The 25,237-nt window shown below is 46.6% G+C and overlaps 1 protein-coding gene across 2 annotated transcripts in view; it reads right to left on the bottom strand.

Annotated features, from left to right (window-relative positions):
* LOC114873746 (protein groucho-like) overlaps positions 1 to 20,007 on the bottom strand; it is an 83,987-nt gene extending 63,980 nt beyond the window's left edge. For both annotated transcript variants that reach the window (XM_029182514.2, XM_029182427.2), the window contains exon 1: positions 18,563 to 20,007. In XM_029182514.2, coding sequence (XP_029038347.1) covers positions 18,563 to 18,622 — 60 coding nt within the window. In that variant the 5' untranslated portion in view covers positions 18,623 to 20,007. The remainder of the gene's footprint in view (positions 1 to 18,562) is intronic.
* Positions 20,008 to 25,237: the final 5,230 nt, after the last annotated feature.

Below are 25,237 nucleotides of genomic sequence, written 5' to 3'. Positions count from 1 at the left end.
CATCGAATAAAACGGGAACAAGGAGGGAGAGGGAGGGGTTGGTTTCGACGCCGAGGGGGGCGCAGAAAGGTAGCGGAGAATGTGATTAACTTCCGTTGAAAAGCGAAACGCGAATTATGTCGTTTCGACGAATAATGATGAGAGAGCGCAGCCGGCAGCCGTCAATCAGTGTCCTTTACGTCCTGCGGCCGATTTAATTATCCGATATCTCGACTCACCCCTCGCAAAATTCAACCCCTTTTCACGTCACAAAGAGCCTGTCCTTCTCTTTTACCTCTCTCTATCCACCTCCGTTTTTTTTTTTTTTTTCGTCGATCGAGAGCAATCGCAATAACGCGATCAGTATTCGACCAACGCGCGGCCCGAAAACTGCCGTGAAATCGGCGACTAACGGGTGCGACCACCGAAAAAGAATTAATATCGTGACGCGGTCGATTGAAACAGCGCTGGCTGGACGCGGGGCAACTTTCGAGAAATTGTTTTTCCAATATTGCGAGATTTTCGTTGACTTTCGTTAAATCGTGCCACCAACACCGACACAGCCAAAGCGTCGCGCGATCGTTGTTCGCAAAAAAAAAAAAAGAAAAGAAAAAATTCCGCTGAAGAAACGCGCGCTCAACGACGGCGAAGAATTAATATCGGGACACGAGGTACAGTTGAAATATCACTGAGATTCGACAAAGAAAAAGTCGCTCGTATTTTTCGTTTCGTCGATTTCATTATCCCCGTGACGCTTTACCGGTGCCGTCGTAAAAAGAAGCATCGCAGAAGAACGAAACGTAGCACGAGTCGATACAACGCGATTTCTTTCGCGTTCATCGAACAAGACCTATCGAACCGTACAAAACGTCTCGTTTATTCTTACCCGTCCCGAGATGCTTCCGTTTATTCTCGAAAAAAAGAGCAACCCTGTCTGAGAATTTCCCGGCAAGAGCGACGACGTCGAAACGCATCCAACGGAACGAATGCGAAGAAAAGAGAAGAGAAGAAAGAGTCGTGTCGTTTCATCGTTCTAGGGTAATATTTGTTAACAACTTTAATAACTCGACGCCGCACAAAGTGCATTATCTATGCATCAGAGAGAAGGCCGACGAGCGTGTCGTGGTTCGCATTACGTCGGATAGTGGCAACAGAACCAATCAGTTGCGTTTGCAGCCACTCAAGTACGCTTAAGTGGCGAATATCAGCGCGCCTAATTACGTTAGTTCCATCGATCTTGCTCCGTCCACTAAAGACTCGATTATCAGCATGCATTATCGGCCGAGTTAAGGGGTTCTCTCTCCTTCTCTCTCTCTCTATCTGTGTGCGGTGTCCCCCGATACCACACCGTCTCTTCCGTGAAAGCGAAACACGCGCGTCAAACCGCTAAAGATACATTAATCATTTCGCGAATCGATTCTGGATAAGCCGCTCTCCAGCCAGTGAGCCGGCCGAGCGAGCTTTATACATATTAACAGGGCTAAACGGACCGTACAGTGGAGAAAGCACCAGCTCGTACCGACAATTTAATTACCATAATTGCCGCGTAATAATTAAACAAAAAGTTAAAAGCTCTCGCAATTAGGTACGTTGTCCGCGCGAACAGGATCGAAAGGATCGCTCGAATCCCTCGAAACCCTCGATATCATGCATATTTATATCGAATGATAGATTTCTAACGAGGAGCTTCGAAGAGGAGTCGATAATTCGGAGCAGTTTCTTTCGAATTTCACGTGGAAATACAAGGATTAATAAAATTCTCAACGGATGCTGGGGGGTCGAAAGTTTTTGAGAAAATCAAAGTTAAAGCTGTGAAGACGGTATGGAAGGCTGGGGTAAATGGAGAATGACAGAGAAGAGCTTCGAGGGCCTGGCGGTTTTCCTCGTACCACAAAACCGCCAACACGTGGCGCGGATTCCGAAACCACCCTACGACCAGAGCCGACCGCATTCGCCCTATAACCGGACCAACTTACAACCCCGTAGTTCGAAAGCCCGCCCACTGGTCAAGGTCTTTGAGGCTCGTACGTGCATTTCAGGGATGAAACACACGTTTCAAATATTCCTCGTGTTCACCTAATACGTACTCACCTCTAAATTGTTCAACCTTTACTTACGCAATTCATACTGTACAAATTAATTTAAATTGAAAAACAAACTGCGTTATTTGATTTCATAAAATAGCTCGCAAATGATAATTTAATTTCAAAAGGAAAGGCGGAACACTGATTAATCGGTATTCGATTTTACGGCTTCTTCGATATTCCCAGTTGCGAGCGTTCGAGTATAATAAAAGAGCAGAGAAAATTTAAACGAATTGGAAAATTCAATTACCCCTGTATCGGTGATTTTTACGCATAGAATATCGTTCGAAGCGTTCGTCGATCAAATTAAATTAAACACAGCAAAAATGATTGTAACGTCGCGTCTGGGATTCTTTTACGAGTATTCATTATATACCTATACCGACCGTAACGATATATAATCATCTTGCACGATGTTTTTCCACGAAAATTGACACGTATGAAAAGTGTACCGTATCGTTCTAGAAACACGGAGAATCTGCCATAATAAACCACTCGTATGTATAACTACCTAATTATTGTAACGAATAAATTATGTACGCGTACGAGTAACAACTTCGTAAACACGAAAATACTTTTGAAATTTCTTCTTTACAACTCGTAATATAAGCAACCAGTCCCGGGTCTGGATACAGCCGGTTGATCGAGATATCTCATCGTAAATTACCACTTAATCATACGTTTCAGTTTCATGGTAATCGGTTGATCGCGTTAATTCCAGTCGCTCCGATTCCCCCTCAAACGATCTTTCGGTTCGACGATCACGGTGATATATCTCGAGCGGTGCATCGAAGCAAGAAACCGAGATCAAAATCACGCGACGTCTTAGCAAAGAAAATACGGTTCAATTGTCGGGGTGTCGATTCAACGATCCGCGGTTTCTGTATCCGCGAAAGTAGTTTCTCGAGCTCAGAGACACGACGCTTCTGCTTCGACGCTCGAACACAAACGGATTATCACCGTTTGGCTCGGCAAACCCGACGAGCAGCACGAACGAACAAGGAAATTATGCAATGCGATAACAGTTCCCTTAATATCGCCAGACAATGTGCCCCAAGATTTGCATGAAGTAAGGAGAGAGGAAGAGCAACGCGAGTGAACGACAAAAGGAGGGACGAGGAAATAATACACGCCTCGTCGAGAACGGTGTATCTTATTGATCATTATGATTATTCCCTGAAGCAGACTGTGAATTCAACCGGGGACTACGGTGCGCGACCGGCATTTGCATAAGCAATGCATTTTGATTCGTAGACCTACATTGTGAGCGGAACACGGAATGACATAAATAATGCATGCCGCGATGATCGCGCGAACCGTGTCTATCGCGGAACGAGAACGATTCTCGCGCTCGTAATTCTTTGGTATGCAAGCTTGCCAACCCGGCGAACCGTACGCGATCCGTTCTACACCCGTTTTGCGATAATTGAGAGATTTTATTCGCGCATCGATCCGACAACGATACCACGCCGCGACGCGGCTTGGCGCGAACTCGCCACTTCCGCTTTTACTGTCTCGTTTACGAGCCTCTATTACTTCCGTCGGAAATATTTCATGCGTTGTGCAAACGATTTCGTGAGTACACTTCATTTTTTTTAATTATACGGCGCTGAATGACACGTGAATTCCATACGGAACGAACGCTCAATTATCTTCCTGATGTAGTTTTCATTAAAACGTGCCATTCGTAGAATTAATTTAACTCGCTCGATAATTTAGTTGCAATAGAATTAGAGCTTCGTAAATGTAGCGTGTCACCGATGAATTCAAATGGAATTCCTGACGATACATAACTTTTGCATCATTTTAAAAACACATTTGTAAGCTTTGATTAGAAAGTGCGGAAAGGTTAAATTGAACCACCCTGTATATTGGCTCGTATGCCTGGACATATCCATACGGTAAATTTCTTTTATACCCGGTGCCAGGGCTGGGCTCACCGTTCGAAGCGATGTGAATCGAGCTGAAAACACCTGACACACTCAGCGGCAGCAGACACACGCGCAGCGAGTAACAACGGACACGGACACGGACACGGACCCTCTACCTTTCTCTCTCTACCATTCACATTTTCCGTTTGACTGTCTCGCTCGTTCCGGCGAGCACTCGTGCAGATCCGTCGATAAGAGGCGGCCGCGGCAGTTTAACCCGCCGAGCAATTAAGGCGATACGATCGGTGCTCTCGTGAAATAACGTCACACTGCAGAGAGCTGGATACGTGGATAAGTGCTACCTCTGTGTTCTCGTCCCACCCGTTTCTCTTCTCTTTCCCTCTCGCGTCCTCGTGCCCAACGCTACTGTCTCTCTTTCTCCGATCCTTTGAAACGTGCTTTCTCTCTGCCGCCCTTTATCTATTATGCTGGCGCTCGCACACGCCCGACTACACGCCAACCGATGCATATGTGTTTACACGCATGCTTTGCATCGCGTTTTCACGTGCGCGCACCGCGACGCCCGATGACAGCGACGACGACGACGACCAGCTGTGCCCGCTTCGTAGGGACCGCTGTGCGCGGCCGGCTTAACATAATAACACAGCACCGCTGACGTTTATGCACTCGGTGCAGGCCGAGTAAATGCACCGTGGAGACTGCCTGCTTGTAAGCCCGACACCGACGGGCCCTTTTTCCCCCCCTTGCTCCGTGGCTAATTAAAGTTAAACACAAATTACAACCGGTCGGGAACGTTTCCGTGACGCACGGCGGCGTTGCGTGTCCGTGAAGCTCGATTGCCTCGAAACCGTAAGCACCACGGTCCTTCTCTATTTTCTCGTTGATTGTTCCGTGAACGGCACACAAAACGATTCGATCGGAATTATTCGAGCGTCCTTCCCGTTGATCTTTCGCGCTTTTTCGCATTGAATGTTATTCTTTACTTAATAATCTTATTTACATCCAGCGAGATAAGAATTGAAGCTCTTTATATAATTGCGGCTAAATGCAATCTCGACACGCTCTTCGAGAATGAAAACCCTCATAATCCGCGCGATAAAGAATGAACAAGATTAGTAAAACGTAGTAACGTTGTTGGACAACAAAAGCGTTCGGAAGAAAAAAGGGGGAAAAAGTGGACGGTCCCTGGTTGTGACCGGGTAAGCAAAAGATAACAACGAGAGCACGGAAAGAAGAGCTTGAAAAAAAAAAATAACACGTGGAAGCGGAACGAAGATTAAATGAACAGAAGCCAGGGAAAGCGAACAAAGGACCGAAAGCAACGGTTCGTCTACTCCGAGTGGACCAGGTAATTACTGGCCGAATCTCCTCTGTCTTTCCCCACCTCTGACGCCTATCTTTTCCAGCCACCCTCATCCCACCGCCACCATCACCATCCCACCCTTAGTCGTTCTCTTGTTCCCGTTGAGAGTTGCCGCGAAAAAGCAGCAGGAGATAAAAGCACCAGGAGAAAACTCCGTCGAGCTACGCCAATGGGGCGCGGTACTTTAGCGACACAAAGGAAGCTCAAATATCGGCCAACTGTCGTAGCCTGGTGCCACCCAACCCCTGAAACGACCCCTCTCTTTCACTGTCCGCTTCATACCTTTTCTTGCTCCAAATAGGGGAGAGAAAAAGAGAGAAACATCGACATGGAGCGAGAGAGAAAGGTCGTTTCGACAAGAGCACGACGATACAAAAGCTCTACGATAATAGAAAGCACAGCAAGAACCACCCTGCTAGTTCGGTCACCTAATCTGTTACAGTCATAAACTCCATTTTTGTCCCTCCATTGCCGCCCTTTTACGAGCGGCCAAAACCACCCCAGTGTTACATTGTGTATACCTATACAGACCCGCGGACGTGTTTATGTGCACAGTTTATGCCTCTGTGAAGTCAAATCCTTTCAGTGATTGCTTTCAGTTAAGGGCACACGTCAATCAGTCTCCCTTTTAACAGCGATGTTATTTCATTCTCTTCAACCGGTTCGAATGTTCCCTTAGAAAACCAAATTATTAAGAGTCATAATAACTGGAAGGTTCGGTACCCATTCAAACTTATTTATCTGAAATTCGCGTATACCTGCAATTTTTATCTCTCTTCGTGATTTCTTCCCATAGTTACGAAACGCAATTCGCTCGTTTCATCTCGACGATCTTTAAGAACCGACACAATGTTTCGAAGTAACTTTGCATAAGGGTTGACTGCGTCAGGGGTGAATATGTTACAATTACTGGCAAACCGAACGACCGGGGGCACTTTGGAAAGGCCTGGGGTCCTCGTTCAATCCCCGACACTTACGAACAATGTCACCCTTCTTGATCTCCGGGGAGTGAGATACCATCTTTTTCTCTTCTCTTTTTCCCCTCGAAGAAGGGTGGGAAGAACGAACGGTCAAGTCGAAATGAAATTTCTCGAGTGGGATGGCCACACAGCACCATTCTCGTCGCCACTTCCTTCCTTGCTTTACGATAATCTCGTTATCTGACATTATAGGGTGGACTCAGCCCCGTTTCTTCCCCTACGAGGGTGCGTGCGGGCAATGAAATTCGAGCACGCGGCGAAATCATTGGAGAGCATCTAAATTGCGATTCTAATCGGGAGTACGTATGTGTATGTTCAACGATCTGTATCTCTAGCCATAAATGCAGAATATATGCGAATCACAAGTCACAATTTGTCGAGAAGAAAGTAGAAATTACGGTACTCTTTTCAGAGAATCGTTCAAGCATTCAGTACGACTGAATCGACTTGTATCTAAATTAATCTGATACACTATAATAAATGCATAAGCTTCTGCCATCTAGTGATTAATAATAATTAACCCATTCGCTGCCAAGACGTGTATACTCGTCCTTGACAGGGTGTCATGCATTACCAACGACGAGTATACTCGTCTTTGGTATTATGCTTGTAAATGATTATGTATGATAATATATGTGCTCTTACCAAGAAATAACAGAGCTTTGGTAAACAATAACACTCAAAATATAAATGGTAATGGGTTAATAACGCTATCAAGTTAGCCGGACTAATTTTAACATTAACCGTGGATTCTAAGCTGTTCATATACGTCCTTCATAAATAACCTACTTTTATAAAACGTACATACACGTTTTTCGCATCGAAAGGATTAAACATCGAGGAGGAATTTCAGTGAAAAGAATTCAGTCCATAAAAGCGCCAAGTATGTCGCGTATTCATAAAACGGTTCGCATTATGCTCGTTCCAAGAAAAATACCAAACACGGGATCCGTAAGAAGAAAACAAAAGGACAAAAAGGATCCTGGAATAAATCGCAATTACGTAAGCTGTATTCGTTTTAGTTGAAAGCAAGGCGAATCAGTTTTAATTGTTTTTCTATGTCCAAACTGATCGTTAACCTGTTTCTCGGGGCTATGATTGGTACGGCTCGAACGGGACCAGATAAACGTGCAAGCGTGACAAGGAAGATAGGGGAGAAAAGTCTTTCGTGTCTCCTGGATGTCGAGCCATTATCGAAGCTATCTCCCGACAACGCTCGTCCGAGGCTTTTTAAGAGCGTAGCTGCCCTTTATCTGCGAACAAGCTGCAGCTAATGTAGCTACGCGACCAGCTCTGCCCGACCCGACTACTTTTTCTTATTATCTCTCCAGTTGACATCGTGGCCTCTCCGACCCCGAACCCAAGTGTTCAAAAAAAGAGGATAGAAAAAAAGAACAAGAAATGAGATACATCTTGTTACCGCGGTGCGGACAAGGAAACGAAGACTTTAGCTTCGATAAGAGCGAAGAAGGAGGAAAAAAAGAGGACAACAGTATGGTCGATCATATTTCCTTTCATTCAATGTTTTTTTTTTTCTACACCGACACTGAAAGAGAACTCATTCAGAAAGAGAGAGAAAAAAAGCGTAACCTGATCTATTCTTTTGACGCCACGGAATATCTCGGTTTCGGATTACACGAAAACACCGGTTTCGTGGATTCTTGGTAAACTATCGATCACGCGAAGTAGAAAAAATCATGTTACCCAATGGAAAAAAAGATATAGTATTTTTTACTCATCTCCATTGAGGAAGAACATCATTCAATGAATGGACGTCTAGATATTCGAAAGAATGTCAGATTTCGTTCGCAAGGTAATCTTTAAATGCGATTTTACATTCCTATCGATGAATATTCAATTTATCTGTTAACACATTCGACTTTGCCGATACATACATTCGCGTTTCCGCCGCGGTCTTCAACGTACACACTTCGTGTACTTCTTCCTGTGGGCTAGGATTCCCCTTTGGCGGGCATGTTCCGCTCTTCGGAAAGTTAGCGAAGCGTGCGCAGTCTTGTAACGTTGGTAGCGAATACCAATATTCGCTCGAGCAACTACGAAACTGGCTGGTGGAATGGCATTGTGTGCGCTTGCACAATCTTCCTCTCCGCGGGCTACGTACGCGTCAGGAATCACTCGGTTCGCCGTGCACCGTGCGTTGCACGCACAAAGCTCGAGCTGACGCAGGTGTGCGTATACACGGAGCGTGTACAAGCGAGTCTACCGGCATTAATCGCGAGCTCGTGCAATCTTTCAGCGTGACTATCACTAACACCATCACCGTATCGAGACGAGGACTGAATCGCTAACGGTAATTGTTGTTTGCCGTACATACATAATAATTTCGTTACTCCTCGTGGAAATTTGAGACGGTATATGTTTGCAATTTATTAGATACTGCACGAAAGCACAGAGGTTCGTAATCAGACGGAGAGATTTTAAGGAGTTCTCCTTTATGGAGATAATCCCTTAGTGTTGCACTTCGGATTAGTCAAACACCGATAGACCGAAGACGAGATTGAACTCGGTACATTATCGGAATCGTGTTAACACGTACGAGCACGTATCTCGTAGCCGTATACGTAGACGAGCGTGGAACGAACGAACAGGTACATTGTTAAATCGTAGAGAACGAAAGAAGCGTGAATCGGTGAAAGGAAATGGAAGAGCGAGCGAGAGGAGGATTCGAACGAGGTGGAACGACGAAGAAACAAGAGTTGGAGGAGAAGAAGAAGAAGAAGAAAAGGTAGCCATAGATGGGATCGAGCCGGTAGTATACGGTAGCCGCCATGTATATCATTAACCTCATCCTCGTTTTTCGCCTCCTACTCGTATACCCTGTTCCATCGCTGCCACCTTCTTTCTCCCAAGCTACGTGGCGAACGTGGGTCTCAACGGTCCGATGAAACAGGAATGTCATGTCTCCCTTTCGCACCCATGGTACAAGGTTCGACGTCTCTTTCTTCCTCTCATTTCGATCTGCTGTCTTCTCTGCCTCGCTCTTTCGTTTCTCCGCTCGACTGATCTCATTCTCGCGACGGACGATCCGTCCTGCTTCCTCGGTGACGTTCACCGATTTTCCATCTCGGTTGGCATGCCTGCTGGTAGCGAACGAGCCAGCATGCACAAACGAGTAATTAACTATCTCCGTGTGGGACACGTGTTCCCACCGTGCTCCCTCTGCTTCTCTTTCCATCCATTCAGTCTCATCCCAGCTTTCTCCGTTCTCTGTCCGCTCGACCGAACCCCTTCCCTTCCCTTCCCTTCCTTCTCTCATTTCGTCTCGCTCGGACACGCTGTCTCCGAACCACTCTGTTTGCACACACGCTCTTATGTTAATTCGGCTTAACGCCCGAAAGCCCTCGAGAGGAGGGTCGCGGCTCGCTTCCAAAAATTACGACCGATCACGAAGAGGGACCCCCGAGGTGGTCACGGACGACCTCGTGGAAAATAATAGCGGCAAAGGGAGAGAGAGAGTCGTATGTTGTTAAAAGGGGGAAGACGTCCCTCGTACACGAGGGTCGTTTACCGGTTAGGGCTGCCAACGATTGTCGTTGGAATACTTGATGAGTGGTAGCGAAGACTGGATTAGCCTGGCCCATGGGTTTCACGTGTGACTTGACACGACGACCGTAAACAGGAATTTGATAATCCGATAGCAACGTGTGCTTTAGGAATGACTAACCCGACCGAACGTTTCCGAATTTAGAGTACCTAAACATTTTCTGATCTACAATTGAACTAACTTTAAAGTTGAGAAACTTATTTTTTTCTGTAGATATGCCTACACGACAAAATAGCATATTAGAACTCTATTATAATAGTAAAATCGTTGTATGTAACATGCTGATGCACCTTATTTCAATACAATAGATCCAATATGCATATGTATCTAAAAATAAAAGTATATTATTATCATATCATTAACAATGTTGAGAATTTTAAAAATATTACCATTCAGTTGATTAAAGTGATCGATGACCTCGTTAGTATTCGACATGTTAATTACGCATATTTACTTTTTTTATTTAAATGCTATTGCGTCTTTTTTTTTTAACCGAGCCACGGAATTAGAACGTGACAATTTATTTCCACCAGGTCGATATAACGAAGAATTAACACCAATGCAATTCAATTAAGTTGTTGGAAAACGGCGAGAGCTTAATCGGTATTCAAATGACGGCTAAAAAAGGCGAAAGGAACGAAGTTGAAAATATATAATGAAGATGAAAAGGTCGAGCGATGAGGAAAGGGGACAATATATTTGATTGCTTTTACACAATTCATGATAATATTCTAAAAACACGCCGCACAAGGATAAGCGTGTTTTTACCGTCTGTCTTTCTATTAACGGTGAACCATTCTCCTGCTACGTTTTCGTGCCAATTTTCCTATTATTATGAGCGGTAAGATGATTGGCCGAGGGCAATGGCACTGGCGTCGTTCGGTCGCGACCCCTTTTCCCATCCTTATTCCTCTACGACACTTTAATGTTGTAAGAAACAGACAAGAGATCGTAAACTAACCATTAACCGTTTGCTCTCTATTGCCTTGAAACAGCACACGATCATTTGGGAAAATATTATCGAACAATGGCTAAATAAAATCCTTGGATTTTCCACAACCCTGATTTTTGTAATTCAAAAAGATTCTGAATATAAATTATATCCTCTTAGAAAGGTTTCTTATGGCTTGTTTCCAACACTCTCAAAAAGACACTGTTTAGAAACAGGAAAAAAGAACCCTCTTAATGGGAGAAATAGCAGAACAACATTATGTCAGTAGGAACATCGTAAAAGCCAGCTCCCAAGAGTTTTAAAGTGGTACCATAAATTACGAGAGAAGCACCAGCAGATCTCGATCTTTGAGTGAGACACTAGTGTCGGTTTTCTGGGAAAATATAAACGGGTCCTTCTCCGTACAGTGTTTACAAGTCTAAGAAAGATGATCCTCCATTATGCTTACAAACGAGGAATTTTCTTCACCTCATATTAAAACGTACATATATATGTACTTTCAGGAAGAAGCGTGAATATACAACGTACATATATACATCTGGACTCTTAAGTTTTATAACACTGTTATATTAATAAAGCAATGGTGCGATGATGGATTTAAAAAACAACCGAGAAATACATAGTCTAGTGAATTTATGTCGCTTTTGGACAGTGAGTAGAAACACATGGCCGGGAGATGATCAAAACGCGAAGCAACACTTGGTATCGCGTAGCTATCGAGCGTTAGAATGCTGTTTAGAGAAGGAGTAAACAGGAGAAGATAGCAAACAACCGAACATTTCGCTACTTTCGAGACAAGGAACACTGTCGCTAAAGTGTCCTGACATGGAAGAACAAACAAAGATCTTCAACCCGAGAAGAAAATTTCTAAGATACACAGTACAAAATTATAATTCAAACAGTATAGGTATATTTAATATTTCCAGTTCCAAATTATAAAAACGATCCCATGATCGAGCCGAGTTAACGACAGAAGCAACGAGGAACCGAATGTTGTCCAGCGAGTTTCAGGCTGGCTAGTGTCAGTGTCCAACGGCAAAAAGAAACTGATTAGTGTCCAGGCGCGTTAGCCGATAACAAATATTTGAACGTTTCTTTCTCGTTCCGTTGGTTCGTTTCTATACGGTGTGTAGACCGTATCCATGACGACGTGGCCTAAGAGAACGGCGTGGAGAAGAGGAGACAGAAGGAGATGGAGAAGAAGCACCAGGCTCGACGAACGTCCGGCAAATATTTGCATAGCGCGGCGGGTTTGCGGAAAACCAGTGTGCCGTCGGCCAAGCGGACGTATTCGAAAAGAATATCTCTCTGTATATATACGTGTATGCACACGGGACAGGTAGAGAGCGTTGAAAATTTGCGAGTGTGTCGTTTGGGGATCTCTTGAAAAACGATCGAATCCGTTCTTCCATCTCGTAGACGGAGCTCGTGATACAGCAAAGCGGTTCTCTCGGAGAAAGAAGAAAATCCCTCGAGCATTTCATGGGTTCTCTGTGGAATTGTCGAGCGTAAAAAGATTTCCATTCGCGGTGTGTTATGCAGACGCTACAATGAAATCCATTTAACGTCGCGACGCGACGCTTTAACTACCAACGTAACACAGGTTGCTCGTTTAACGACTATTTTCTCGTTACGCGTGCATACCGCGCAACACTTATTAAACGTTATAGAATTTTCCTACAACAATTTCTAGTCCCCGTGCAAGAGGGAAACGATTCAGGGGCAAGCATCGTTTCTTTGGAATGTTTTCATTAAGTTAATTTTATGTTTTAAGTTTAACGAGCTACCTAACTAATGAACACCTTTTATGCACGGTTGATACCGGTAGTTGGTAGCACGGTAAGCAACGAAAGAGAAACACGTGTTTTCGAATCTTTTACGAGATATTACCATATTCGGTGGTAATAAATTTACTACCGCTTTGAATACCGATCACCGTTATCGGAGGACGACAAATATATCACGAAGTAATCGTTATTTGTTGAAATGATCTAATTCAATATCAGCAGCATTTCCACCAAATCAAATCAACAGTGATTCACCGGCGAAATCTCGTTTTCGTAGCATTTTTCGTACGGTCGATGGCCAACAGGATAATAAACCCCCGCGGTGAGAAATTACAGAGTCCCAAAGCATCAGGATTAAAGGACAAAAGGGTAGAACGAGACGCGGGAGCCGCTGATCGAGGATACTCGTTAAATATACATCCGCAGTGTGTGCGTGATGCCAGCAGCAACGGCGATAAGTAATGCCACGACCGATTGTAAGGCTTAGCCCGTGGGGCAATTTTACGGGGCGGAGAAGCGAGGAGAGAAATGTCCGCAGTCACGGAAGAGAGGAGTCATGGAAACGAAATGCCCGGTGTGCGAGCGTGCGATGTAGAAGCCGAAGAGGGAGAGCACACACAGGGCAAACACAGGAGGGAACACGACAAACTGCCAAGCCTAATGCCAATTAGTGCCATTCTCCTGTACACGAGCAGGTCCGAGGGGACTCGAAGAGGCTTCCTCGGACTTTCTTTTTCCCTCCTTCCATCTTCCAGCCAGGTTTACAAAGCGGTTAGGCATATTTATCGCGTTATATACGTGCACGCGTACACAGGATCGCGAGACGAGAGTGTGCGTACGCCTATGCCATCGTATCCGTCGTCGCTTCTTGCCAAGTGCTTGCACGCATTATTCGAGGCGAACGTGCACGAAATACTTATGTACTCGCACATACCGGTTCGTTTGTGTCCCCTTTCCATGGCTACAACCACTCTTCTCGTTTCTCTTTTTCTCTTTTTTATTTCGTCGAGGGTAGTTCGATTTATATAAAGCCGTAGCTAACGAGTCGTGAAAATCGTGGACGACCCTTGGGTATCGAACGGTCCTCTCGACTTCTACCTTATTCTTTTATCCGACGAGAAACGAGCGAAAATGTCATTACTCGAAGGCGCAATCCTCTATCCATACGATTATCGTAACCGTAAACGATTATGAATAATTAACATCGAAGAACAGAGCAACTCACATTAGCCGGAAGAGTATCAGGACGTACTAATTACCCGTTTTCGTCGTTACGGAACAAGAGAATTTCGTATCCCTCTCGATCGAAATTCTCGTTTAACGAGTCTTCAAACTGCTCCTCGAAAGGAATCGCTTTCACCCCTTGGTCGCTTCTCATTGTAAGGTTAATACTAGAAGCGATTCAGCTTCAGAAGTGGAGGATTAACTGTCGGGTAAACGATCGAGGAATAAATGCTTGGAACGAGATTGCCGGGCCACGTACGAAAGGAGAAACAGGGGTCCTTTCGAAGGAGTTAAAAGGAGGAGACGAGGGCGGTGGTAGAGGTAGGTAATTCGAGAGTTATTTAAACGAGGAGCGAGAGAGGTCGTGCTGGAAGCAGACTTCCATTCCATTCCATTCCATTCCACTCCGTTCCATTCCATACCATTCCACTTGGAAACGCATGCAGACGTAAACACAATCGCCCAGGCACAATGGATTATGTTCGGAACACTCGAGGACCCCTTGTAGGTCGGTTAAAACGGACAGTGTCTGAGAAAGACGAGGGACAAGAAGGAGGGGAACGAGGGCGTCGTGTCTAGCCCGGGCTATCCATACAGGGCACGGTCGAAAGATAAATAATTTGGGTGAAAAGCGTTGCCGGAAGACAAACAGGGAGGGGTTCGAATGTCTCACGAAACACCGCACCAGCAAAGAAAAGAGCCACGCGTTCCCTCGGTGTGCAAACAAATTTCCGTTCGATTGGAAATATTTATTGGCCCCGGGGAACGACGGATGTTTTCCGACGTCTTTCTCCCTCGAACGGTATGCGCATTTTAAAATCGAATATCTCGAACGAGCGGCAATCGGAAATGCCTACTCTTCGCCATGTATTATGTACCGTTCATTCGAGAAAGCTCGTGATTTTCAATCGCATGTTTTACGAATTATCGAACACAGCGGCAAAAATTTCTGTGCTGGTTCAATCACCCTTCGCGAAATAGGCTCTCCATAAAATCACGGATTATAAAGCAAGTGCTATGATAAAAAAAGAAAAATGAAGCAGGGAATAAAGAGAGACGATACGCTCAGTATAGGGTGGTGAATAAACACGGGGATTCGCAGAATAATTGAAAAGCAATGGAGAAAGAAGAAACGAACTCTCGCCGTGGGATTTCTCGAGTAGGATGTTCCTTGTTGAAACGGAAGACGGAACGGAGTGGGGTGGCAAAGTAACCGCGAGGGTCTACGGCCAAAGCACTCGACGGTCCTCCTTTGCTCTCCCGGTGGACCAATTTACGGCACCCCGAGGACTCGGGTATTACGCTTCACGCTCGGGGGTTCGTTTCTGGCCATTGTTGCGCCAGTCCAGGGGATTATTTCGGTAGGGACGAAGAACTGGGGTCGGCCTTCCAGTTGCAGTCGTTCGCCTCTTTCGCTTAGCTACCCTCGGATTATACGTTTCCCGGGCACCTGCAGCTAAACTGTGCCCCGTCTGGTCTTTTTTCGAAAGTGAGAAAGTAGACGACGAAAGAAACGACAGTTCCCCAGGATGTCTTTCTTTCGATTAATTCGACTGGATATCGGAAAGAAAACCATTTAGCGTAATAAGCTGCTTCTCCGACTTCAGGCATCTGTGTTCTTCTTTTGCCCTATCGTTGATTGCCCACCGAGAGACTCATTAAAAACTCTTACAAACGGCAATTATAACCGGGAAGCCAATGATAAAGAGCGTTCGTCCATTTAATTATCTGTCTTATTGGAGAGGAAACTAGGCGAGTGTATACGGATAAATGGAGTCGCCTTATCGGCAACGTTAACAGTACCAACCCTGTACAGAGAAAATCGTTTTACGTTCTCCCTGAAAGTTCTTATCGTTGAACGAACCCCCGTATCGCGTTATTTCTCTCTCGTCTTTCTTTTTTACGGTACTTCGATACGCTCACTCGACACGATGTTCCCTTTTTATCGACAAGATTTTTACGGTCGTACATTCCGGCGTACAATAATACGAGAAACCAGTCTCGAGGGCGTTGCTTCTGAGAATAATGGAAGAGACAATGCGTCGCATCGGGTCAAAGGCTAGCGGGAAGAACGATACGCGTCCCAGGTGTCGAACAAATCGTATATAGAGAGAAATACAATTCGAGCGTGTTCTATCGGCCGCAGTCAGACGCTGTTTCAACGCTCCAATACGTAGCGCGAAACGATTTTTTTCCGGTCGTCGCGTTCGTTCGTGCCAAGTAATTGTATCAACGAGCAAACAACGCAGATATATATCGCGAAACGACCAAACGGTTGTTCGGCAAAAAGCAAAAAAGACTAACAAAACGAGTAAGCGGTGAATGAAAGAAAACGCGAAGCAATAACAGGGGAACGTGAAAATTAAAACAATCAGCTTCCTCCTCTCTCTTTTCCTTTCACCTTACCCCGCCGTACGCCGAACAAGAAGCAGCAGTCGTGTAATTACCGCGAGCGGCAGCACGAGATCGCGATTCCGCTCGGCCAGGAAACGTATAATGGGAGTATAATGCGTGAAATTTACTGGGCGCATCAGCATAATGGACGACGTGACGCTCAAGATATCACCGTGATTCCATATTTCCGTGCCGACAGCGGGACTCGATTCGCTTCGCCTCGCTTGTCTCATCGCATACCTGCGGCCCGTGCTTCGAACAAACGCATTACCATTCCGTGTAGCGTTGCACGGCTTCGAAGCTTAAAATCAGTCGATTATCGTGCGGTTTGCTCGTCGAGGAAAATCATCGATTCGCCAATAGACTCTCCGGTCGAAGGGAAAAATACTGTTTCGCGTCGTCGTGTACGAACGACTGTCGTGAAATTTTCAAAAGTTTTTTCAGCTGTGCATGCACGAACTGCATTTACACGAACCATCCGGGCAAACGTGCCGATTAAACGTATCAATATTTGTCGAATCAGGGCTCCGACGCGAACGCATGCCACAGTTTGCAGAAAGGTTACCTTCGTGTTCTCCTGATACCAGACGCGCACCGGTGTTTCGCCACCAGCGCGACCTACCTTCTTCGTGGTAAAACGAGACACACGTATACATATACAACGCACACACAAGTTCGTTAGAATGATCTGGTATCCCTCTCTTTAGCCGTCTTTCCGTCGCTTCTTCACGCCACTCGACGGAGTCACCCTTTTTCCACAACATTGTCACCGCCTTTCAAGAGACAGAGTCACGACTCCTTTTTTTTTCTTTCCCGCTTGCTCCGTCTCTTCACCGCGTTTCTCGCCCCCTCCCTATCCCGCCCCGTTGCTCACCACGTGCTACAATATCGTCGGGCCGCATCCGGTGTAACGTCTGTTATTAGGGATGGGCCAGATGAAGCTTTCATTATTCTATCCGAGAGGGGTCCTCTCACCCCACCTCTCACGGCAACACACCGTTATAATACAAAGTAATGAACGATTTTTTGCTTCCCTCTCTAATTATTGTTATTATCGGCCCGGGGCAGATATAATGGCAACGGAAATAATGTAATGTTACGTTTCCAGCGTCGTCTTAAACGTGAAAATATCTCGCGCGACCTATTAATTCCACGTTCTCACGCGTCGTTACCGTTTCTAACCGCGTTCATCAACGTCTTTCTATCGTTCTATCGCTCTACGTTCCCATTAGAATAAACGTATTACGTTCATTCGACACGGTTTGAATGAAAAAGAAAAGGAAAAACCAAGCGACGCGCTCTTTCCTTCCTGCGGTTCTCTGTGCTCCCTCAGCTTCGTTCATGGTATCCTGTTCATCGACCGGCAACGATTTAACAGAATAAAACGCGGCGTGAAATTATTCTCCGGAACGGAATACGCACGACTAGAGGCAATCTGGTACCGTCGTTACGGTTATGTACAACAAGCGAGACGCTTTAATCCGTGCGGCTATTAAAGAGCAGACACGAACTCCGTGGCTGGTCGGAGAGGACACGCGATGAGAGAAGACCTTGTCTCGCGGTACTAGCCCCGTCGTCGTCGTCGTCGTCGTCGTCGTAGTTTTCGATTCACGGATCAATAGGCCTCGTCTTGGCGAGACGAAATACCTTTTACACGGCTCTCGGATTAACCTCGAATTCGTGACGGGTTTGCAACAACGTTTCACCCCGGCGCGGCTATCTCGAAATCTTGAAACGTACACGTATGCGCGCACTCCCAGAATGCACGTGTATCCAACGTGTTACACACACATAAGAGAATGTACGCGCGATGCAAGATAAATGTCTGCACCGGGACGCACGTGACCGTATTAACAGGAAACCTAGAGGCACGAAGAAACCGCGGTTCGGCATTATTATCGCGTTCGCGTTTCCATCTCGATCGAGGAATGTTTTGACGCGCACGTTTCCTCGACAAGGGTGTAACACCGCGGCGCGATCTTACTCGGTAATCGTCGGCCGTTTGAAAAATTCTACGGCCAGGTAATTCGATCGACGATCGAAAGGCGTTACACCGGTTTCTACGCCGCTGAACGTGATCGGAATCGCACGGCTACGCGCAACACCCTTACACACGTGAAACTCGAGCCAACTTGCACTAGCTACGCTCGGCGTCGCCTTACCAGCTACAAATCGTTCAAACCGCGTAACAAAGGCGTAACGGTTCGAAAATTGGCCATCGAAAATGATGATAAAAATTGGAGAAATTCGCAATTATAAACATATGTTACCGTACCGTTTAACGAAACGATAAAATACAAGTTCAAAGAATGAAATAAAAATGGTTGAATAATTTCACTCACCGGATGCCTGGCAGCAGCAGCAGCCACAGCAGCGGCGTTGATTCCGGCACTGGGATACATATTTCCTCTCTGGTATCAAACTGGTAGAAAATCGAAACACTCTCGTGTGTGTTCTCAAATCACGTAAGCGATACGATTCATGTCACGCGTCACACCGATGCTAACAAATAACCAACAATAACAACGCGAGCGAGGATAAACAAAAACACCGATTCAAAACGCCCGCGCGGGCTACGAGAACAAGCAGCGATCCTTTCCACGGTTCTGTCCGCGGTTCTGTCGATACGATACGATCGAGAAGGTCCCCGCCACCGTTGCACGACGATGATCCATCGGTGGATTTTCACGTACGCCACTACCGCATTCTCGTCGAAATTATTTTCACCGTATCGAAAGTATAACTCGTGTCACCACTTATTTCTACCGTTCATTGAGGTTAGATTCGTGACACCGACGACGCCACGAAGAATTTCGTACGGACGCGAGGAGCGTGGCGTGCCCTTTACACGGTCGGTAAAACAGATCGATGGCCGCCGTCGCCGCGCCGCGCCGCGTCAACCGTTTCCCGACAAACCTTCTTTTCTTCGCATTAAACGAACAAAGAGATTACCCTCTTTGCCTTTTATCGTAGCTTCACTTATTCAAAATCGAAACACCATCACACTGAAGATACACTGCACTTGTTTACCAAGCTAAACGGTGGCCCGCCGCCACTTTGAGGTTAAGTTTACCAACACTAGCACGCACGCGTCCCTCCGTTCTCGTATACCGTATCCGTGGCGAAATTCCTTCGCGTGAAAGCGAACGCGTCCGTGAATCGAAGTTAAAATACCGATCGAAAGGAACCGTCGAAAGGCAACGTGAAAGCGTAGACGAAACAGCAAACGTACAGACGAACAACAAGAACAAACTTCTCCGCTCAACGGCCTCGGAGCGACTGATGGACGGGCGAGTGGTGGGGATAGTATCCCCTCCACGCGCGATCTTTCCATTCCCCCACTCCGACAGGCCGTTACTCCACAGTTAAACCCGCCAAGCACCCCCTCGAATGTCTCTCCTCGTTCTCGACGCTCGTATTAACCGGCGCGATAGCTCCTTCACAATTAAGTCGCGTTACGTAAGGGTCTCGAAAAGGCGAGCACGAAAATCACGGCTCGTTAAAACGTCGGTACCGTCCTCCCTCTTTCTCTCGTCGCCGCTCGCTCTTCCGTCCTTCTCGCTTTTTCCTTTCTGCCACTCTCTATTTCATAGCACCTGTCGTCCTATCGTATATGTACTTGATCCGCTTTATCGATCAACGATGAAACCTCGGATACGTCCATCATGATTTCGGCGCGCCGTTGACGCGACGAGTGACCCGGCTTTGCCTTTAGGGCCATTTTAGTTGACCGTAATTAATCTGGTTTGAAACGAACAGTTATATCCGTGTTAAGCATAGCGGCAATCGAACGATACACAGTACGTAACATCGATTCTATTATGTACACGACCAACACGATACGTTTATTAATACTCTCTACCCCCTCTATGTTTTTCTTTTTTTCCCCGTAAATTGTTTTACCGTCGGCTCGTTTTTTTTTTTTTTCTTTTTTAGCGCTATATTGACGTTGCGAAATTTAATGCTAGCGATCACTGTTTCTGTATTAATGGAAGATGACTCAACGCGCTCATTTATCAACGTTGATTACGTTCGTTTTTTTCCATTCGTTCGAAGCTATTATCGCTGATACGACGGTTAACGAGTGTGTGCAAACAATATTTGCTGACTACATTCAACTACCTTTGGAATCTAGACAATTCAAAGTATCAATCTCGTGCTACGACCAATGACTAAGGGAACAAACGGTTCTTGGAATACTTTTTTCGTGCCGTCCCATTATCTCTTCGCTCGTGCTTCGTTTTAACGGATACGATTTGACGGCAGAGAGGAAGAGAGAGAGAGAGAGGAACGAAAGAAGGAAAGATCGTTACCCCTGGGAGAGATATCGTAACGCGAATCGTGTATTCTACGGGTGTATAGGTCCAGCGATTTTTGCAAGTTGAAGCACGAAGACTAGAAGCCTCGAAAGTTTTCGGTGCGGCAGATACGGTCGAATAAACGAGAGGACAGAGCACGGAACACGGCGTGCCATGCATACGCGTAGGTATTAGTTGCTTCTCTCGGTTCGCTCAGCGTGTGCAAACAAATCGAAAGTTTTTCGCAAAATGGCCGTCACCGGGCTGACACGGATGTCCGTATAAACTCTCTCTCGCTCTCTCCTCGTTCCCCGTATTCACCCAACTGGCCGCCGACTGGCTGCCTCTCTCGCCACTCGTGATTTCCCTCACTTCCCATACCACCACAAATATGGCGCCTCCACCCGTTTTCCCAACCCCTACACAACCTGCCTCTATCAAGCGAACAGCGAGAGCGAGAGAGATCCGAATGGAATATACATATATACATATATACACACGTGCATCCAACGCGATTGTATCCGAATATCCGTGTGTAGCAAGTACGATCCCTATGCGTGTGGCAAAGGGGGTGCCCCTATGTGAATATCGGCGCAGCACACAGTCCCAAGCAGTTTCCTACTTGATTGCCGCTATCGTCCGCTCGCTTCGTAAAGGAACTGATCCGCGCGGACTACGGTTACTCGCCTCGACCAACCAAACCACGTCGGTTCGTAACTTTGCCAATAACGACATTTCCAGCCCCACCATCGAACCAGACAGCCGCAAAGAGTCGAATGAAAGCACGACCTCGGCCAATGAGAACGATACTTTTTCATCTGGCGCCTGTACGTTAGATCCGCGCGGAGTGTTGCTCAAGCCCCACGGATGTTCCTATACGGCGGAATGAAGGTGCTACGCGAAGCCGCAGCGAAACATGAAAAATAGGGGGCTACATGAGGAAAAACACGGACCGGGTAGGAAGGAGGAGGGCTCTGTGGGATGGATCCTACGAACCGAGACACCAAAGGCTGGCGCACAGTCGTGGTGGTTGTGTGCGCTGGTGCGGGGCATCCGTGAGAGGTGGGGTAGAAGACGTCGAGGATAGAGGCCGAGGATGAGAATGGAAAAGTAACATAACGAAACGTCGATCCCATTACCTGCAGCTCTCTCTCGCCCTACCGCCACCGTGCACCGAGCCCTGCTTTCGACCCTTAATCCAAAGGAGGATTAGAAAACCCCATTGTCATGCTTCGCGGAACGCGGGATGGGATATATACATACATATGTAGAGAAAAGCACTCCGCACAATTTCTCCCCTGCTTTGGGCTCGCCTCCTTTTCCTCGTACAAACCGGAGGCGGTAGTGCAGGACCCTCCTAATGAAATAAATACGTGACGTGCCGTAGCGACGATGCGATGGTAGTTCTATTTATCGCCAGGCATCAACTTTTTGCGAGGATGCAGAGAGACGCGAACGACTCCCTTGACTTGATGCTTCCACACCCGTTTCACCGTTTTCCTTCCTTTCTCGATCCTGTTTTAACGCGTTCCCCGTCTAGTTGGATATCGCTCTTTGTCTTGTTGCACAGGGCGAAGAAGGAATATAAGGCAGTGCCGTGGAGTGTTGGCGAAGCTGTCGGTCGCGCTTGGTCGGCTGCGGTTTATGCGGAGCCGCCTTGCCTGCCGCCTGCCGCCTGCCGCCTGCCGCAGCCGGTTTGCGTGTTCGCCCGTGTTCGCTCAGTGGATACGTGTCCTCGGTGCGGCTCGCTGCTCACCGAACGACCGTCGACGCTCTGCTACGACGAGTAAAGAGGAGAGATCGAGCTAGAAAGGGTGAAGAAAGACAGGGATAAAGGTAGAAAGCAGCAGCAGCACCTAGAGGGAGAAAGAGAGATGAACTGACGCTGGGAATAACGAGGGTGAGAGAGACACGGTGAGGCGGCAGAACCAGTCGCTGCGGTCGTCGCGGCTAACCGCGCCGGTGCTCTCAACCCGCGGCGACCTCGCTAACCGCACCAAGAATACCAGCCTCTTCAACGACGACGCTATCAACCTGTATCGCCGACCCTCTGCCAACTAGCTTATTTCTTCAATCCTTTCCCTATTAAATACGTTCGATTAATTAACCACGCGTGCGTCTAACATCGTTACGATGACCTAGCTGCTAGAAATATGTATGTACATACTCGATTCGTTGGACGTGTAAATTATGTTCGTAACGCTTAATCTCGTACTCCTTTCTTTTCGGCTATTCATAGAGACGGTAGATACAACATGAACTAGTCGTGGGAACGCGTAGTATTGTCGTTCGAAGTAACGATACCCGCTATTATTCCGCTTAAATACGTTTGTACGATTATATCGTTTAATAGGCGAAGTTGCTGGCACAAATAGAAACAGGTGCATCAATTCGCACGGCCGCTCTATGACTGTATAACCACGACCATTGTATCTTCGGGGAAGAAGTCATTCGCCGCAATGTAAATATTACTTTGGCTGGCATTGTATAGCGGCTCTTCTATTTGTAGCCATTGTGCGCGAGAATTTCCTGCTCGGAAAATCGCCGGGGAAACGTCGAGGAGCCGGTTTAATTAATTATAATTGGCTGAGTGCATTGGGCAACCGCCTCTTCTGGACCCAACGTCCACTTCATCCGGCGCACGAGAGGGAAAGATCTAAGAGCTTGACTTCTGCTCGAATGAGAGTACGAGCGTACGTCTCGCCGCTCAGCTCCGTACGCCGCAGTCGGCTCGAAGAGGATCCGTGAGGATGATCGAGCGCTGCGGGCTGCCCATTAATATATTTGAAAGAGGCTCCGTTTCAAACGGATCGTCGAAATAACTGAACTTCGAATGGCCGGTAATAATGTGCGATTTGTATATCGAGCGACCATCGATCAAACGGTATCGGCGAGACAAAAAATATTAATCATGTTTATTAATTATGGAGAAAATTGAATGATCGAAGCGTTGTACTACCTTCCATTTTATTTCTCTCCTCGTGTACCCTGTCGGCCAGAACAAATCGAAAATGAACGAATGAAATTACAGCCATTAACTCGACACAAGATACTGTGCATAACCTTTTTGTATCCAAAAGGCAAGGTTCGTGGAACCGTTCCTTTCTTCCCTCCTGCGTGTTGTCCGACTCGAGTATAATACCTACGGATCGAATTTCTAACTAAACCCCGATGGACCTTCTAGGATCTTCTTCTAATCTACCGATCGTTCCCGAGAAAAGAACAGTGGGCCAAATATTTGACTAGCAAGGAAAAACCGGCTGTGTTGTACTTCGTGACGAACCATTTGATCGCGATCGACCAGCAAAATCGGCTTAATTTTCAGCAAACACTTTCGATACACACGAACGGTATAGGTATGTATTTAAGAAAGGAACGAACAAGCGGAATTAAAAATTACAGGAGCACCGATTGCTGAACAGGCGCGTGGTAATGATTGTGACGGGTAACTGCAGAAAGAGTAATAAAAAGAAAAAGTAGTTCGATAAAGGACGATGCTCGACGTTTTGGCAAAGTATCGCGTTGCGGTTTCGTTAGCCTCGAAACGAATCTAGCAGGCGCACTCACGGCTGACAAATGTCTTCCGCGGTTCTGGCAGCGGCGTACCGTTATCCAAATTACAAATAACACACCGCCGTCGACGTTTTATCCAACGCCCGGAGACAAATTGCTCCCGACTCGGAATGGGTTGGCTCGAAATTATCCCCACCGTTCGGAGCCGGTGTAACCGCGCGTCTTGGACTTCGTTAATACCGGTAGTAGCTCGGCCCCTTGCTCGGCACACGGAATTAACACGGCGAAGTGTATTTATGGATCCGGCCTCGGCCAGGTAACCCGAGAAAGACCCTGCACTGTCCTGCTTCTTCCCCAATATCCCTCTTGCTCTTTCTTTCTTCTATTCTTTCCTTTCTTCTCTCTCTTTGCTCGACCACGCCATCGGTCGCTTTCTTTCCTTTTCCTTTTTTTTCCACGAAGGAGGATTAATTAATGAGCCTGATCCAAGCATTACCCGCTTTACGGACCCGGTACCTGGCCTTCGAGCCCCCACTGGCGTGGGAATGTCCCTGGCAATTTCAATTTCGTTAATTATCGCAAAACTCGCTTTTATTCGATATAACGATCCGGTTTCGAGGCCGATACACCGTATTCGGTATTGGCAATAACTTCGCCATTAAATCACGCCGGTCTGTCCGCGCGCATACGCGTACATACCCGTACGTATGTTCTTTTTCCTTCGACGTACGATCGTAAGAGATTGAAATCCGTGGCCTTTTATCTCCATCGTCGGCAACCCTTTCCGCGTATCGTGCACGTAGTTGGCTGCTTATTCGCTGTTTCGCTCGCTTCGCTTGGCAAATACATAAATCGTCGGCGTGGCGCGTTTCAAACTTTCTACCCAAGCGACGGTCTTGGGCCGCTCGTCATTCCGCGTGGCGTTTGTCGCGGCGAACAGAGAGAGTTATTGCGACGGCTACGGTAATCGAATAACGTGTCACCCTTGCACTCCACGCCATTGGCCTATATCTGCGGCACACGGAGTCGCGATACACGTGTAGTTATGGCGTGTAACGCGTGCTCGAATATAGGATTCTCGGTGTGCAACAGCGAGTGCATTCGATGTTCCATTCGAAGAGAGTGGTGTATAATGCATATTCGCGAAGTTATAAGGATTTAAGGGAAGATGGATAGGCATTTTTCAGCAACCGCGCCGAGTTTCTT

The sequence above is a fragment of the Osmia bicornis genome, chromosome 4 (assembly GCF_907164935.1).
Source record: "Osmia bicornis bicornis chromosome 4, iOsmBic2.1, whole genome shotgun sequence".
NCBI lineage: Eukaryota > Metazoa > Arthropoda > Insecta > Hymenoptera > Megachilidae > Osmia > Osmia bicornis.
The sequence above is the reverse complement of the archived record's forward strand: the minus strand, read 5'-3'. Positions and strand labels throughout refer to the sequence as shown.